Consider the following 15,857-nt stretch of genomic DNA (forward strand, 5'->3'; position numbering starts at 1 on the left):
TCTGGAGACACCTGTTCGCCACCCTCCCGCCACAGAGCAGCAGCCCAGGTGGAGCGGCCCCGGGGGAAAGACCAAGTGGGGCCGGGCTCAGAGGCCTGCAGGGAGACGGGTCTGACCAGCGTGGCCGTGAGTCTACAGCGAAGTGGGAGGAGCGGGGAGAACCGAGCCGCTCAGGACAGCGGAGCTGGGAGGATGGTGAGGAGAGAACGGAATCGCTGAAGATTCCAGATGATGAATTAAGCTCTGTCCTGGGCCTCACAGCAGACAATCTCGTTTCCAGTGACAGGGCATTTAGCAGGAAAATTAAAGCCTTGTCTGGACACAGACGAGCGATCCCGCCGAGAGCTGTGCCAATGACCTAGTCAGTCCTGTTAGCAATGCTGTTGGCACAGCCCTGCCCGTCCGCCTAATGGGGCCAGACCAGCGCCAGCCACCAGTGCCCTGATGGTCACCCAGCACCCCAGACCACGCCCAGGGGGCTGGGAGTCTCCCATAGAGCCTCCAGCCTCGCCGCTCTGCCCCCTCCCATGACACCCCACATGCTCCCCAGTATGTGCTCCATCTGCCAACAAACCCGAGGGATGGGCGTCTCCTGGGCCCCAGACCTGGCACCGGGCAACAGTCAGTTGTTATCTGATCTGTACCAGGCAGAGCAATGAGGGGACATCAGGACAACAGAGGGTCCGACCCTATCCTGGGAGCCACGGCAGAACCTCCAGGTGCGCATGAGCAATGTCAGCACATGCACACGCACACACACACACACACACACACACACACACACACACAGAACCAACTGACCACAGAGCTAACTGGGAAAGGCTTCCAGGGCAGGCAGCACACTGAGCTCACACACTGCAGCAGCTCACTCACACACACACATGCATACACCAGTGCCAAGCGTCACTGACCCGCAGCCCCATCACGGCCCTAACAGGAGGGCGGGTCAGTCTTATAACTTATTCTGTCTTGGGCTGTGGTTGAGACCCAGACTCTCGGGAGAAGAGGTTTGATGTCAGAATAAGATCCTTTAGGGGGATTCAAACTCAGCGAGCAGCAGGAGGACCCCTCCTAGGTGTGGCGATTGTGTGCGCAGACCCTGGGGCCAAGCTGTCCAGGCTTGAACCCTGATTCCATCAGTAGCTGTGTGGCCTTGAGCAAATTGCCTAACCTCTCTGTACTTCCGTTCTGTAGTCTCTTGAGTGAGGATGATAACAAGGTGGGGTTGCTGAGGGGATTCCATGGTTGAACCACATGAAACTGATGCTCTGACTGTTCCAAGATGCTCAGCGGTCTCATCTATTTCAGCCTAACGTCCAGTAAGTGCTTAGGATGGGGCCTGGCACCCAGTAAGCATGTAATATGATGGCCAGAAGCGGCTCTTTACCGTGTGTGAGACACCGTGTTATAAGCACTCTACGTGCAAAGCCACTCTATGTGCAAAGCTCTTTTCATCTTCCCAGCTCTCCTGTACGGCAGGGGTGACTATGGCTCCCATTTTACAGATGAGGAACCAAGAGGCATAAGGAGCTGAAGCTGCATGCACAGAGCTGACCGGCGTGGCAGGGACTTGAACCATGGCCATCCAGGTTCTTACTCCGCGCTTAGCAGTCCCTAGGGGTCTTACTCTGCAACCCTGAGCTCCAACCTACAAGGGTTCCCATTCTGCCCAGGGTGGGGGGAGGGGAAGGAGGGGGTTCCTTTTCACCCCTCGGCCCAGCCCATTGGCAAGGCGCCCGGGGCCGGAGGCTGCCTCTTACCGCCCCCGTTTTTCTGGCACAGGTAGGGGAACCGCCAGATGTTGCCGAGGCCCACGGAGAAGCCGATCTGGGCCAGGATGTACTGCAGCTTGCTGTTCCAGGCCGGCCGGTCCTCGGCGTCCAGCTCCTCCTCCGCGGCCGCCGCCGGCTTGCCGCCCGGCCCGCCCGCCACGTTCAGGACGCTCTGCTTGTAGTCCACCGGCTCCTCCAGGGCCAGCAGGTCGGCCACCGACTCCGTGACATGCTCGCCGCTGTGCTCGCGCTGGGTCACCTTGCTGTGCTTCGGCATCGGGGCCACCGGGGCCGCCGGCCCTGCTCCCCGGCACTCAGAGAAGGTGGGACTCGGCGGCTGTCAGCGCCGTCGCATCCGGGACCTGTGAAGCAGGGAGCAGGGGAGGGTTAGCGGGCCGACCAACGAAATCCACTCCCTTCACACACACACACACACACCACCACCCACACCACCACACACACGCACACACACGCACGCACACACACGCACACACGCACACACACACACGCGCACACACACGCACGCACACACACGCACACACGCACACACGCACACACACGCGCACACACACACACGCACACACACATGGAGCTGGTCAGGGGCATGAATTATTGAGCTGGCCCCTCGCCCCATCGGGACTCAGTTTCCCACAGGCCTTCACGGAGCATCCTTAGGAGGAAACATTGAACCAGGCCAAGGAGGCCACGCCAGACACCGAATCCCAGTCCAGGGCTGCCACGGCAGCACCACTCCGCTCCCACATGCAGATCCAAGTGCTCAAGCCCGCCCGGGCGCCAGGGCTCCGCAGGTTGTCCCACGTCCACGCTCTCTGTTCTGCTGAGCCCGAACCCCCTGCTGGGGCCCGGGAGGCCAGTGGCTACCTCCTCTGGGAAGGGTCTTTCTGTTCAAAACAGTCGTGGGCTGAGACCAGTTTGGCTCAGTGGATAGAGTGTCGGCTTGCGGACTGAAAGTCCCGGGTTCGATTCCGGTCAAGGGCATGTACCTTGGTTGCAGGCACATCCCCAGTGGGGGGTGTGCAGGAAGCAGCTGATGGATGATTCTCTCTCATTGATGTTTCTAACTCTCTATCCCTCTCCCTTCCTCTCTGCGAAAAATCAATAAAATGTGTTAGAGAAAAAAAAAAGATGCAGCAGATTAATGATTTAAAAACAAAAACAAAAACAAAAAAAAACCCAGTCATATGCCAGCAGCATCTCAGGGGCCGTGAGCCATGCAGAGTGCCAGGCCCACTCCACACGAGTTCAATCTTTCTCATATTTTTATAGGATCTCCAGGGGATTCAGAGGGATGTGACTATGGGGTGGGAAGAGGGTTAGAGCTCTCACACCAGCCTCTGCTCCTCCTCTCCATCCACAGGCAGACGCACGGACCAGGCGTGGCTAGGATTCCGGCACCAGAGCCCAGAGCCCTGGAGGTGTCTGCTCGGTGCCAGCAAACCCCGGGTCATCGCTCACCAGTGACGTTACCTGAGGGCCACTGCGGCCAAGAGCCGGCTCTGCGTCCCTCAGCGGCAGAGTGACAGCAGATAACGTCTGCGCGCTCCCCTGCCGTCCCTCCTCCGTCTTTCATGCCTCCCCTCAAAAAAACACACAAAGCACCAAGGAAGCGACTCCTTTGAAGGACCCCCACATTCTGCTGTATTTCAAAGCACTTCCTCGTCGGAGGATGTAAAATTAAACACATGGACACCTGGCCTGCAGTTGCCCTGCATCTTCCCAGCGATGTAAACGGCCCGGCTCTGTAATTGCCGAACTCCTGGGAGGAGCTGCCTCTGGAAGCCGGCTCCCGGCTGCCCTCCCTGCTGGCCTCAGCCCACCCCTTCTGAGTGACTCCAGCAAAGACGGAACTTCCAGGGGACCTGGCCGGCTGGATCCTGCGGATGAGGCCGGGAGGCCTGGCCGATGGGGACCGCTGTCCACGCTGGTCTGCAGGGTGAGCCCACCCTCCCAGGCCAGACCCTGGACCACATCAGTGGGAACAGTGAGTCTTCAGGGGCTGCCCCTGGCCAGCCCAGGAACAGTCAGGGGCTTGGGCTCTGGGGAGACTGGGACGGAGCCAGCTTGCCAAGGAGACCCCGGAATTCCCCGGAATACACCTTGCTCTCTGCCGGGGCTCTGCAGCGGGTCAGCCCGCTGTGTCCTGGAGATGCCCCGAGGTGGGAGCGTGTGTGTCCATGGACCCTCCGTCCGCAGCCTTCCCCGGGGGGGCTGTCCTGCCCAGGCTACAAAGCAGATGCCGCCCGAGGCACCATGCCACCGGGAGGCCTACGGCACCCACCATGGCCGCTCATCTAGCTGCCCCGCCTCCCCTACGGCTGACACGGAGAATGCTGCTTAAAACTGGAGCGGAGAGAAGGGCCGGGTCCTGCCGGAGACTGCAGTCGGCGGGGTGCCTCCGCCCCGAGCCTGTCTCCGGGGCCGCCGGCAGCAGGATCTGATCAGGGCGATCTGCAACGCATTAGGCTTGATTTACTGCACATCCTGCCACAACTGAAGCGAAGCAAGGGGGATTCCGCAAGTCTGCAGAATGTATCTCGCTGCTGACCCATTGGAGAGCATGCTCCCCCATAAACAGCCCGGTGAGCGGCCGCTCTGGTCACCGGTATGAAAAAGGGCCGGGAGCGGGGGAGAAGGGGGGCATATCGTTTTAGACGAGCAGGGCTCAAGGACAAAACGGACGCACTGTGGTGAAGCCAGGGAGAGATGCCACAGCCGCATCAGGGAAACCGCAAGGAACAGCTCAATACGAGCATCTCCCCTCTTCTCAAGACACCCCTGCCGTGCCGGCACCCCGCGCTCCGGGACGGGCCCAGGGCCTCCCGTGCCGTCCGGTCTGCAGGAGGCGAAGAGCCGGTGTGAGACCCAGGGAGCGTGCTCAGGTGACAATGCCCGACTCTGGCACTTAGACCAGGAAAGCCTGAGGGGCCCCGGCCCCGTCCTCAGTGTATATATGGGGACCCTGAGGCCCGGAGAGCGAGTGAACGGCCCAAAGCCACGGGCTCAGACTCCTCGGGGACGGGCACAGGAGGAAGGCGCTGGCGGTGAAGATCGGGGGGCCTGGAAGTCAGACAGACCTGGGTTTGAGGGTTCCTATTCCATTCATTCATTCATTCCTTCATTCATTCATTCATGCATGCATTCATTTATCGCTCCATTGCTCACTTGACATACATTTCCGAGTGCCTCTGCTCAAATGCGTCCTCCTTGGGAATGCCTTTCCGGAGACTAAATTAGCAGCCCTCCAGGCTGCCACCCCCGCAGCCACCCCGTGTTATTTTTCTCCGCAGCAAGGATCACCCCTTGCCCTTCTATGTCTGCTTCTTTCTTTAGCACCTGGCCCTTCTAGGAGAAATAGGTGACTCCCACAGGAATAGACATCTGGCTTACTTTGTTCGCGGCTGGATCCCTCGCACCTAGAAGGGAAGGGACGTAGATGCCGCCCAGGTCGCACAGCTGTCAGCACCCAGGCCCCCTCACGTCTGTTCTCGCTGTGCTTTGAAAGAGGTGAGGCCAGCAGCAGAGGAAAGGTCAGCTTGCAGACCAGCGCATGGGAATCCAACATAAACCCAGCCAGTGAGCCCAAAGTGCAGCCTGAGGACCAGCACCCAGGGAGAGACGGACCCAGAATTCCTCTCTGCTCCTCCCTTTGCCGGTGGGGAGACGGCCGCCATCCAGGCATCAGAAGGCCGGCGAGGTGCAGGGCACCGTGCCACCATCGCCCTCACCTCTCAGGGTCTCGCTCTCCCTGTGTGCGAAGTGGGTGGGTCTGGATGATCTCTGGGGCCCCGTCAGCTCTGCATACACCCTGGGAGCACCCCTTTCTCCCCCTCACCCCCCGTCCCCGCCCGTGCACGCGGGTGAGAGTGAGGCCTGCGTGCCCCAGGCTCCAGCCGCCGCACCTGTCGGCCTGTGACATGCCACCTGTCAGCTGAGAGCTCACTGCCTGCTTTCCCTAGGATGGCAGCTTCTCCACTCAGCTCCCCTGAGGTCCCGACTTGGAAAATAAATGATTCCCTTGAGCTACGCGGGCGCTGTGGGGACACTCTGACAGCCAGCCCACCGGACCGGAGTCATCCCCCGGAGCAGCCGGGTGGGCTGTTACAGCTGCTTTCTCCGGCAGCACGGGAGACGAGGCTCCATGCATCCGCTGGAAGGAAGGCCTCCGGGACTGAAAGCACAGCGGGAGGGGCTCCGAGGCCCAGGGAGCCGCGTGCCACGTCTGTCACCTAGCAACCGCGCAGCTCGCGGCTCAGAGCAGCACGTGAGAGCGGCAGGCCCGAGCCACTGAACGGTGCATCTTCCTAAAAAGATAAAACAGCCGAAACCAGTTTGGCTCAGTGGATAGAGCGTCAGCCTGCGGACTGAAGGGTCCCAGGTTCGATTCCGGTCAAGGGCATGTACCTTGGTTGCAGGCACATCCCCGGTAGGGGGTATGCAGGAGGCAGCTGGTCGATGTTTTTCTCTCTCCCTTCCTCTCTATAAAAAATAAATAAAATATATATATATATATTTAAAAAAGGATAAAAACACCAACTAGGAAGCAGACAGGTAAACATACCTCCTGCCCGGGGGAGGGCTCCACCACTTGGCAAGCATGGTTCTCAGCAATGACCTCGAGGAGTGCAGGATGGCTGCTCAGCCCAGGCCAGGGCCAAGCCGGAGTCCCTCCAGCCCGCAGCCCTGCTGCCAGGCTGAGGTCCGCCCACCCTCTAAGCACCCGCCTCCTGGGAAGGTTGTGCCACGTAACTCGAGGGAATCACTTATTTTCCAAGTCGGGACCCTAGGGGAGCTGGGTGGAGAAGCCACCATCCTGGGGAAAGCAGGCAGCGAGGGGACTACAGACCCCACAATGCCCTGCTTCTCTGAGCCCATGGGGCTCGCCTAGCTTTGCTGCCCTTACACCTTCCCAAGCCAAAGCAGGGAGAGCCCCCCGGCCCCCAGGTCTTCAGGCCCCAAAGCCGAGGTCCCATTCAAGAGGAGCTGCTTCCCGAAGGAAGCAAACTGATTCTGTTCTCTCTGAGAACTCGATGGCTTCCCAGTTTCCATGCAGCGGTGGGTTTGGGCCTCAGCAGCTCTCCTGATTGCCTCAGAGCCTCTGGGCTTCCACTGAGCCCAGAACCGGTGACTCCTGTCACAGGCAGACAAGGTCCTCCAAAGTATCTGCTTTCCTGGAACGGCCGGCAGTCACCTGGCAGGCCCTGGCCTTGGCTGGGGGGCCGGGACACACAGGCAGGGAGCCCGGCACCATCCTGACCTCACGTCCCACATCCTCCATCCAAAGTCACCTGTCCGTGCGCTCGGATCTGTCCTCCTCCCCACCCGGCGGGTTCTGGTCCAGACCTCCCCGCAGGCTCCCGGCTCCCTTCCTCCCAGGCCTTCGGAGGCGGCTTCACGAAATACCACACCGCCTGGCTCCCCCTCCCGGTGGCATTTCCAGCTCCTCCACTCCGCCCTCCATCTCCATCCTCTGCAGGAACCCCTCCAGCCCCTCCCTACTGAAGCCACCAGTCCCTGAGGGTGCAGCTAGCTCGAGGCCCACTGTCCGGCCTCCATGACACGGCCTGTGATTCTCTGAGATCCAATGTCCTTTCTCCCCCCTTCACAGCCGGCTCCTTGCAGCACTCTGACGCCTTTCCCATCTGCCTTTCTAGCAGAGCTGCCTGTTTACACGGCGGATTCCTTTTCTAGGTGTCCTGCCCAGCCCAGGCGGGACAGAACATGGTCCTTTCCAATGCCCCAGAGTCCCTGCCTTCCCACCCTCCAGGTGCAGCCTGCTTCCTGGGCTGACATCCTACCCACTGCCTTTGCCTTTGAAACACAGGGGCAGGCCTGGCGAGCCGACAGATCTGACTGGGGAGACCGGTAAGCCTCCCAGGAGGTCTGCGTGCCCAGCTGGGGGGCCCCGGGGGAGCGCAGCCTGCAGCACACGTGTGGGGGACCCCGGGGCTGGAGCGCCAGATTTCAGTTCCTTATTCATCTGGAAGAGAGGGCTCAGTGCTCACCTACTCACCAGGCCTGGTTCCCACATGGACGGGAGGGGAACGAGAGTGAAAAGCTGATCAAGGAGCCTCACCAAATCCGGGCGTCTTACTGTTACACGTGCTCGTAAACTTGACATGATGAGCTGGATGAGTGAATAGATGGACGGATGCTTGAGTCCCCCCAAGTTTTCTAGAGTCTGATGTCCAGCTTTCACCCCTCCTCACTCTGCTGCCATATTCTGACCCCAAGACCATCGGAGGCCCACAGGTGCCCCGAGAGGAAGTTCATGGCTAAGGGAAAGGAAGTCTGGCCGTTGCTCATTGACTTTTTCTTCTTACACTCACCTGGTAGACAGCACCATCCTCACCTCCGGGAAATAAACACCAGAGAGGCACAGACTGGGCACAGAGCGTGCCAGGGGGCGGTAGGCCCCTCCTAACACCGGCTTGGGCACCGTGGAGCCTCCTGCAGCTGTCCTGTCAGGCTCTCCAGGCGCGGCTCTGCAGTCGGTATTTTGTTTTCTTAGTCGAGGAGGAAGAAAAGCAAAAAACGGGCAGATGGTCGGGAGGGGTAGGAACTGGCACTGGGAAACGTGGGCGGGGCCCGTGCAAACCAAACCTTTTGGTTCCGTTTTCCCATCTCACGTGGGGGAGTATGTGCCGGTGGGGATGTAGCCAGACCAGCCCCGGAGCCGCCCCTCAGACGCCTGACCCTCCGCTGGAACTCAGGCAGAGCGGGCGCAGCAACAAGGACAAGGACAGCAGCCACACGCGGGCAACACTTCCTGAGGAAGGACTCTGTGACGGCCACTGCGTGGAGCAGCCGTGGTCTCCTGAAACCCGCCAGTGAGCGTGTGAGGTGGGTACCACTGTGCTAACCATTCGCGAATGAAGAAGCACAGGTGAGAGGGGTGAATGACCTCTGTGTCACTGAACCGGAGGCCCTTCGACACTGCTACTTCCTTGAACTTCCCAGAAAGGTCAATGGAAGGACTGTATGCAACTGAGTCACCACCCCCTCCTCACCCACAGCCCATTCCTCACTGATGGCACACCACGTCCCGATTCTAAGATGTGACCGTGTGCGAGACTGTGCATCTTGGAAGCAGTAAGATAAGGCACACGGTCAGACAGCGGAGGCCCAGGGTCCCCACCACCATCGGACCCCAGAGCCACAACATCCTGATGATGGGCACACGCCACCCCTCTGTGGCGCTGGTTAGGACGCTCCCCAAGGTGCCACGCTGCTCTGCAAAGCAATACACCCGAGTCTCAGTCAGCAAGTCGACAGTGGGCACGTCCAGCTGGCACCATTGCCCCCTGAGGTCAGGCCCTCCATACCTGGCCAGGCCCTTTCCCAAAGCCAATGACATAATGTAGCTTGGGGAGCAGTTTTCGGGGATTTCTCCCAGTCATTCTCCCAGGGACTGCCCACATCACCAGCAGACAGGCTGTCTCTGCGGTGTGCCAGGACCGTGGACAGCGCCCACCAGGCCCTCCTGGGAGCCGGTGAGGGGCTGCCCAGCACAGAGAAGCCACTCGCTGTCCTCAGACACACCCAGAGGAGGAGGTCCATGTCCTCCATGAATGGTCACATGGAGACACCTGATGAGGCCATGCCGCCAGGGGACTGTCCGCCTCTCCTGAAAGGTGGCTTGATTTATCACACAGCACTCCCCACCTCCAGTGGAATCTAAAACCACTGGAGCTCAGGCGTCTTATAATTAAAGGGAAGATGCAACCAGCAGGAATTTGGGGTGTGGACCAATGAATTCTACTTGCAACTGAAATAGGTGGCAAATTAGCGGTGCAAGGAACTCAGCAGAAGTTCTAATTAAGCCAGCAATTAGAAATGATGGACTGCAGCGAGAGGCAACTTGTTACCTTAAGCGAACCGTCCGATGGCTCTGGCAGGCAGAGTGGCAGCTCGGTGGGACCAGGGTGGCCGGGGAGATGACCCCAGGCCTGGGAGCTGGGGCGTGACTTCCTCTGGCCCCACGCCTGCCCCATGAGGCCCCGTGAGGCCCTCAAGTCCCACCTCCCAAGGTGGGCACTCAGGCTGCCCGGAACTCACCTGACCCAGAACTGTCCTCTCATGGGTATACCTGGTTCTGAACGTGAGGATAATGCAGTCCAGCAACTCCCCTGGTCGCCTTGAACCTGAGCTCCTGCTCCCACATGTGAGCTTCTTGTACAGTAAAGACCTAACTATGTTTCTGAATGCCTGGATATCGCCATAGATGAACCATGCTTGTATTTTTTAAATTAGTCATGCTGGGTGGGGAGGGGTGGGTATCAGAGCCATCTCCACAGAATGGATGCCCATGAAGCAGGGTGTCTGGAAAGGCCTGGGGATCCACTAGTGGGGTGGAGGGGCATTAATACCTACACGGATCCACCCTCACTCATAGGACCTTCCCACCAAGATCAAGGGTGGTTAGGAGGTGCCAGGCGGGCGAGGCCAGTGTGGGCCTGTGCCTCGGGGTGATTTCTCAGAGAGAGAAGAGATGGCCAAGCAGGAGGAAGCAGATGCCAAGTTTCCCAGAATGCCAAGGACGTAAGGGGCAGAGCCCCCAAGTGAGGAAGGTGGACTGTCCGGGGGACAAGACCAGAGAGCAGCAGCATTCCTCTGAGCAGCCCTGACGTGTGAGCAGTGCTGCTCAGGTCTCAGCAGGCGCTTCTGCACGGCCTCTGCTCCTGCAGAGAAACCTGCCCCGCCCAGTTCCCACTCTGCAGATGCAGGAGGTCTCCTCCAGGCACCATCCGGTCTGCTACGCTCTCCCCTCACTGCCCCAGCACCAGCCCCAGTCTGGACAAATGGAGGGATCCAGCCTGCTATTCTCTCCCCTCACTGCCCCAGCACCAGCCCCAGTCTGGACAAATGGAGGGACCCAGCCTGCTACGCTCTCCCCTCACTGCCCCCGCACCAGCCCGGCCTGACAACCTAGGAGGGAAGGAGGCCAGGGAGGCAGAAGTCCCAGAGAGAAAGCTGGATATGACCTTCTTCTGGATACCCACCCACATGCAAGCACGTACCACGTCCCCCAACCTCACCAGTTTAGGTCTGACCCTTCTCTACCAACTTCCCGTTGGCGGAGGCTCCCTGCCCCCTTTCTCAGGGCGTGACATCCAAGAACGGCACACACATTGAGACAGTCTCACTTGGCTACATGCCTCGATCGTTAGCCAGCATTTGTAAAGAACTAATAACGGGACACATCACACCATGGCCCAGGAAGTCTGGAGCCTCACAGACCTGAGTTCTGATGCTCAGGTTGCCACGCACTACTCAGGTGACCTTGACCAAGTTAGTTAACCTCTCTGAGCCTCAAGTCCCACATCTGTACAACCACCAAGAGCAAGATGGGTCTCCTGGGATGGTAGCAAAAATGAGACAAGATGGTGTATGAATAATGTGCTCAGCACAGCCCAGAAGCCTCCATAAAAATCAGGACATTATCGCCAGGTGCCAAGACCAGGGTGAGCTGCTGCACCCGCCCCCCTAAAGCTCAGAGATTAGCCATTTTCCCATGGATCCCCCCATCCCGCCTCAGTTGGGGCCGTGTACTAACAGCTCTACTCAGGGTACTGTGCATCTGACCTTTGAGAGCCCGGGACAGCAGGAGAGGGGGGAGGGGAGTAGCTGATGTAGGAGGGCTTTGCAGGGCTGAGTAACGGTTTATTTCCCTCCCCGGCGATCCGGGCTCCAGATGTGTGGCTGTGAGGACTTCCTGGGCTCAGCCTGGGAGCGGGCGATAAGTCAGACCTGCTTCTAGGGGGAAAAGCCCCAATTCACCCTCCCCTTAAATATTCTGCTGCTTATCTTAGCAGCTTTGCAGGGATTAGTGATGAATTGTGCTCCTGCAGCAAATCCAACCGGCACGAGGGGAGAAAAGGTGCCCAGACAGAAGGCGCCTGCTCCTCAGGAGTCTCTAGCACCTCGGAATTTGCCAGATCCAGTGGGAAGGGCACTGATTTCCAGGGTGTGTGTGCCCCTCACACACACACACACACACACACACACTCATTTCCAGGAACAAGCTAGAGTCCCCTGGGTCAGCTGGCCTTTTTGCTACACTGGGAATCCCCCTTACTGCCTCCACTCTTTAAAAAAAGAAAAAAAGAAAGATATAGATATATATAAAAATATATATATATATATATATATATATATATTCATATAATATATATATATATATGAGAAAGTGAGAGGGAGAGAGGGATAGAAACATCAGTGATGAGAGAGAATCATCAACTGGCTGCCTCCTGCATCCCCCCTCACTGGGGATCAAGCCTGCAACCCAGGCATGTGCCCCACCTGGGAATCAAACCGTGACGTGACCTCCAGGTTCAGAGGTCGATGGCCAGCCACGGAGCATCGCCTCCACTCTGGAGGCGAACACATCTCAGCTCGCCACCAGGTCCACACACGTTACAGCGGAGGGAGCCCGAGTCCCTCGGCGAAGGCAGGGAACACAGTCTTGCAGCTTCCACGCCCCTATAGAAGGGGCATGTGAGGAGGAGGGTGGCAAGACCTGCTCCAGGGGCAAGGACCCCTGCCGTCTGCCCGGCAGGCATGTCACTTGGAACCAGGCCGCAGTCACGGACAATCGTAAGGAGTCCAGGTCTGTGCCGGAGTCTCACCCTGGAGCCCTCGCAGCCAGCCCGGGGCACCTTGCACACCCAGGTCCCCACCAGCCCCGCGTTCACTCGGCTTCCCCGTCCCGGGGCTCCTGGTAGAACTGAGGGACGGAAGTAGGTCAGTTTGCAGCTGAGTTGCGGGTGCTTCTCCCGCTGTCACTGTCCTCTGTCTCCACCCCAAGGAGTGAGGGCAGGGAGGGGAAGAACCCCTTCTGCAAATAAAGAAAGAGGCAGGAACTCACTTACTGAGCACCCACTCTATGGCCACCCTGGGCCCAGAATAAGCCTGTGGCGCAGGCACCATGGCTGTCCCTGTTTGTCCACTGAGGAAACCAAGGCTCCAGGGGTAGACTGACTCGCCCAAGGTCACCCCACGCTGGCACGTGGAAGAGCCCTGGGCTGTTCTGACCACAATCCCAGCGCCTGCCCTGCAGCCTCTCCGCCACCTCCCCACCCAGCCTGACCCTGCTCGCCTTTCCCCGGGGCCAGCCCTCCAAAGCCCCTGCCCGGAGCCAGGCAGCCGGAGTCTGAGGACTTGGCTCCCTCTGAGGACCTGCCCACTTCTGGTTGGTGGGTCCCAAACACAAGTCCCATTCAACTCACCGGCAGCTGACACCATGCTGCCTGTGACTCAGGTCGAACAAAAATCACTCTGATCAGAGCGAGTGGGCCCGGTGTGCCTCCCGCACTGAGTCACCTCCAGGCTGAGCCGCGGGGATTCGCTGAGACTCGCCACCTACCTAGCCACAGCTGCTCCGTCTGAGAGAAAGCCAGCAGAGGAGCTGGCGGTGCCGATGGTCCCCAGGGCCACGGCCAAGGACAATCAGGCGTGACCTCCAAGCCCTTCCCGCCCAGGGGTCGGACCCGCCTCACTAGGCCCTGGGGTAACGTAAGCGCAGCATCAGATAAACAGCCCCCACGGTTACCCTCACACACTCTGACCTTGCTCTCCAGACAGCAATCGGCGAATCCTGCACAGCCTAACAGGATCTAACGAAAGTTTTTACCGATTTTTTTTTTTTTTTTTTTGTCCTCCAGGATCTTCTTAGTTTCTGGAAATCCCTGCTCACGAGGGCAGTGCCCTCCAACGAATCTTCCTCTCTCCAATCCAGCGCCCCCAGGTTCGTGTGCACAGCTGAACTGCCCCAAAGGCAGGTCTGGTTAAAAACTTCCTAATCCAAAGACCTAGTTAAAACACTTCTCCAAGGAAAGAGGAGTGGGATCAAATTGTTTTGTTTAAAAAAAAAAAAAATTCCTCTTGACAGCGACCTGGCCCTGTAAGGTGAGAGGCCTCAGGGTTTCTGAACCCTGGGAGGCCTGACAGGGCTGTTTGGGATTTAAAGGGAAACACAGGCTTCCTTCCACTGCGCCCTGGAGAGCAGCGGGCATCCGAGCCCCAGAGGCACAGGTGTAAACGCAGCGGAGGCCCCTCTCCGGAGGGGGCGCCCCGGAGACCTGCCCCCCTCGCGCCTCCCGTCTCCGCCATTCTGCTCCGATGCGCTTACCTCCAGGGAGTAGGGGCTTCCCGCTGGCTGGGAACCCAGCGAGGACCGGCCCTGGGACGGGAATTAAACACTCATCTCGGGCAGGAGCGCTCTGCTGCTGCCAATGATACCGTCAAGGTCACGGGCCCGGAGCGAGCGGCATGGTCTGCAGGAGCCTCCCCGCGGGAACTGGCCCTGAGCGCGCGGCCTCCTCCCTCCCGGGTCCGAGGGCGCCAGCCCCGCAGCTCCGCCCCGGCAGCCCCGGAGTCCTCGGGCCCATTCAGGCCCGGAAGCTGAAGCTATAGCGGCAGGTGTCCAGCCCCTGAGCTCGGCGCCAGACACCCCGATGGATGCGTGCGAGGAGCGCGGCTCCCGGGCTCCGTCTCCAGGCAACGGAGGCCGGAGCGCGGGGAGGAGCCCGGGCTGAGCCGGAGGATGCCCGGGCAGCGCCCCCCGCTGCACCCCGGTTCCCAGGCCTCCCCGGCCGGGGCGGGGCCGAGCAGCTAAAGTTGCGGCGCCTGACCCCGCGGAGCCGGGCAGAGCGAGCCCCAACTCACCTGTCCCCGCGGGACCGCCGCGTGGACCTGCCCCCGCGCTCCCCGGAGCGGCTGCGGCCCCGGTCCCGGACCCTCCTCCAGGTGCCCAGGTCCGGCGGCACCGGGCACCGGTGGGCAAAGAGGGGCCGCGGAGCCGCGCGCCGCCGGCTCTGCTGGCGTCTCGCTCCCTCCCTCCCGCGCCGCCGGTCCGCCGGCTCCGCTCAGCCTCTGGGGAGCGGCCCGGGGTCTCGGTCCCGCGGCGGAGGGCGCCCGTGGGGCTGCGGATCCAGGACCGAGCGCCGCCTCCCCGCGCTCCGGTCACGGTCACGCCGGCGCCGCGGAGCGGAACGGGCTGGGCGGGGCGCGGCGCGCCGGCTGCTCCCTCGCATCCGAAAGGCCACCCCGGCGGGCGGCGGGGGCCGTGACGCAGGCCTGACTCACTCACGCGGCCCGCGTCAGTGCGAGGCTTTGGGCGAGACTCTGATGGCCGGCGGGGGAGGAGGGGTGGGCGGGAGGAGGGGGTGGGCAGCAGGGGGTGGGCGAGTGCCCTGGCAGCAGTCTCTGGAGGTCCCTCGGAGGGTCCACACTCTGGAGAGGAGTCACTGGGGCTTCTGCCCTCAGAGCAGAACGGGACCCCCGTGGCCAAGGCCCTCCTGAGCCCTGGCCCTCCTTTCTTCATCCTTTCAGGCCCATCTCTTCAGTCCCCTTCGTGAACTCAGACCACCCAACGCGGGTTTAGAACCCCCCAGCAGCCGTGCACCTCCTCTGCTCCTCACTGGGAATGTCTTCTCTGCCCCACGGTCCTCCATCCCTTCTCCCAGGAGGGTCACTTCCTGTGCAGCCCAGTGCCTGGTGCATCCATCGCTCAGCTCCTGAGCTCCTGCCTGGGCACAGGCTGCAGGGTGGGACAGCAGGAATGGTGGCGGGGGGCCTGGAGGACAAAAATGGAGAGGTTTGCCCAGACAGCCACGGTGCCAGGCAGGAGGTCTGAAGACCCTGGAAGATAAGGCAAGTGGGGGACGGTGAAGGGAGGGGGAGGTTCTGCCCGGGCTCTGGGCAGGCCTCATGGAGGAGGTGAGGTAGGATCCTGGCCTCAGAGGTGGAAGGGGACAAGGATGAACCTTGTGGAGGGGCCAGTATGACAAGAGCAAAGGCACATGAGAGCGGAGGTGTGCAGGGGGGCGGGCGGGACGTGAATGCCTGAGCTGGAGCAGATGTGGGTGGAGGAAGGTAGACAGGCAGGAGCCGTGCTCCAGAGCCTTGGGGGGCTGTTTGCAGCGTCTGGGATGAATCACCTCTGATCCAGAACAGCAGCCACCAACCAGCCATCCTTGAGGTCCGTGAGGCTGGGGACCGCTGCTCTAGAGGACGCTAAGGGGACCTTGGCATGAGACACAGGCCAGGCGTTTGGGAAGGATGGGA

The 15,857-nt window shown here is 60.4% G+C and overlaps 1 protein-coding gene across 2 annotated transcripts in view; it reads right to left on the minus strand.

The window, feature by feature from the left end:
- SLC6A17 (solute carrier family 6 member 17) overlaps positions 1 to 14,810 on the minus strand; it is a 32,743-nt gene extending 17,933 nt beyond the window's left edge. The window contains exons 1-2 of one of the 2 annotated variants that reach the window (XM_045586907.1): positions 14,457 to 14,810; positions 1,761 to 2,134 (exon numbers count right to left, since the gene is read on the minus strand). In XM_045586907.1, the coding sequence (XP_045442863.1) occupies positions 1,761 to 2,049 (289 nt within the window). In that variant the 5' untranslated portion in view covers positions 2,050 to 2,134; positions 14,457 to 14,810. Of the gene's footprint in view, positions 1 to 1,760; positions 2,135 to 13,920; positions 14,162 to 14,456 lie in introns of those variants that run through there. The other variant, XM_045586908.1, reaches the window with a different exon arrangement.
- Between the last annotated feature and the right edge of the window lie 1,047 nt (positions 14,811 to 15,857).

This window comes from Pipistrellus kuhlii, unplaced genomic scaffold, assembly GCF_014108245.1.
Source record: "Pipistrellus kuhlii isolate mPipKuh1 unplaced genomic scaffold, mPipKuh1.p scaffold_m20_p_24, whole genome shotgun sequence".
Taxonomy (NCBI): Eukaryota; Metazoa; Chordata; class Mammalia; order Chiroptera; family Vespertilionidae; genus Pipistrellus; species Pipistrellus kuhlii.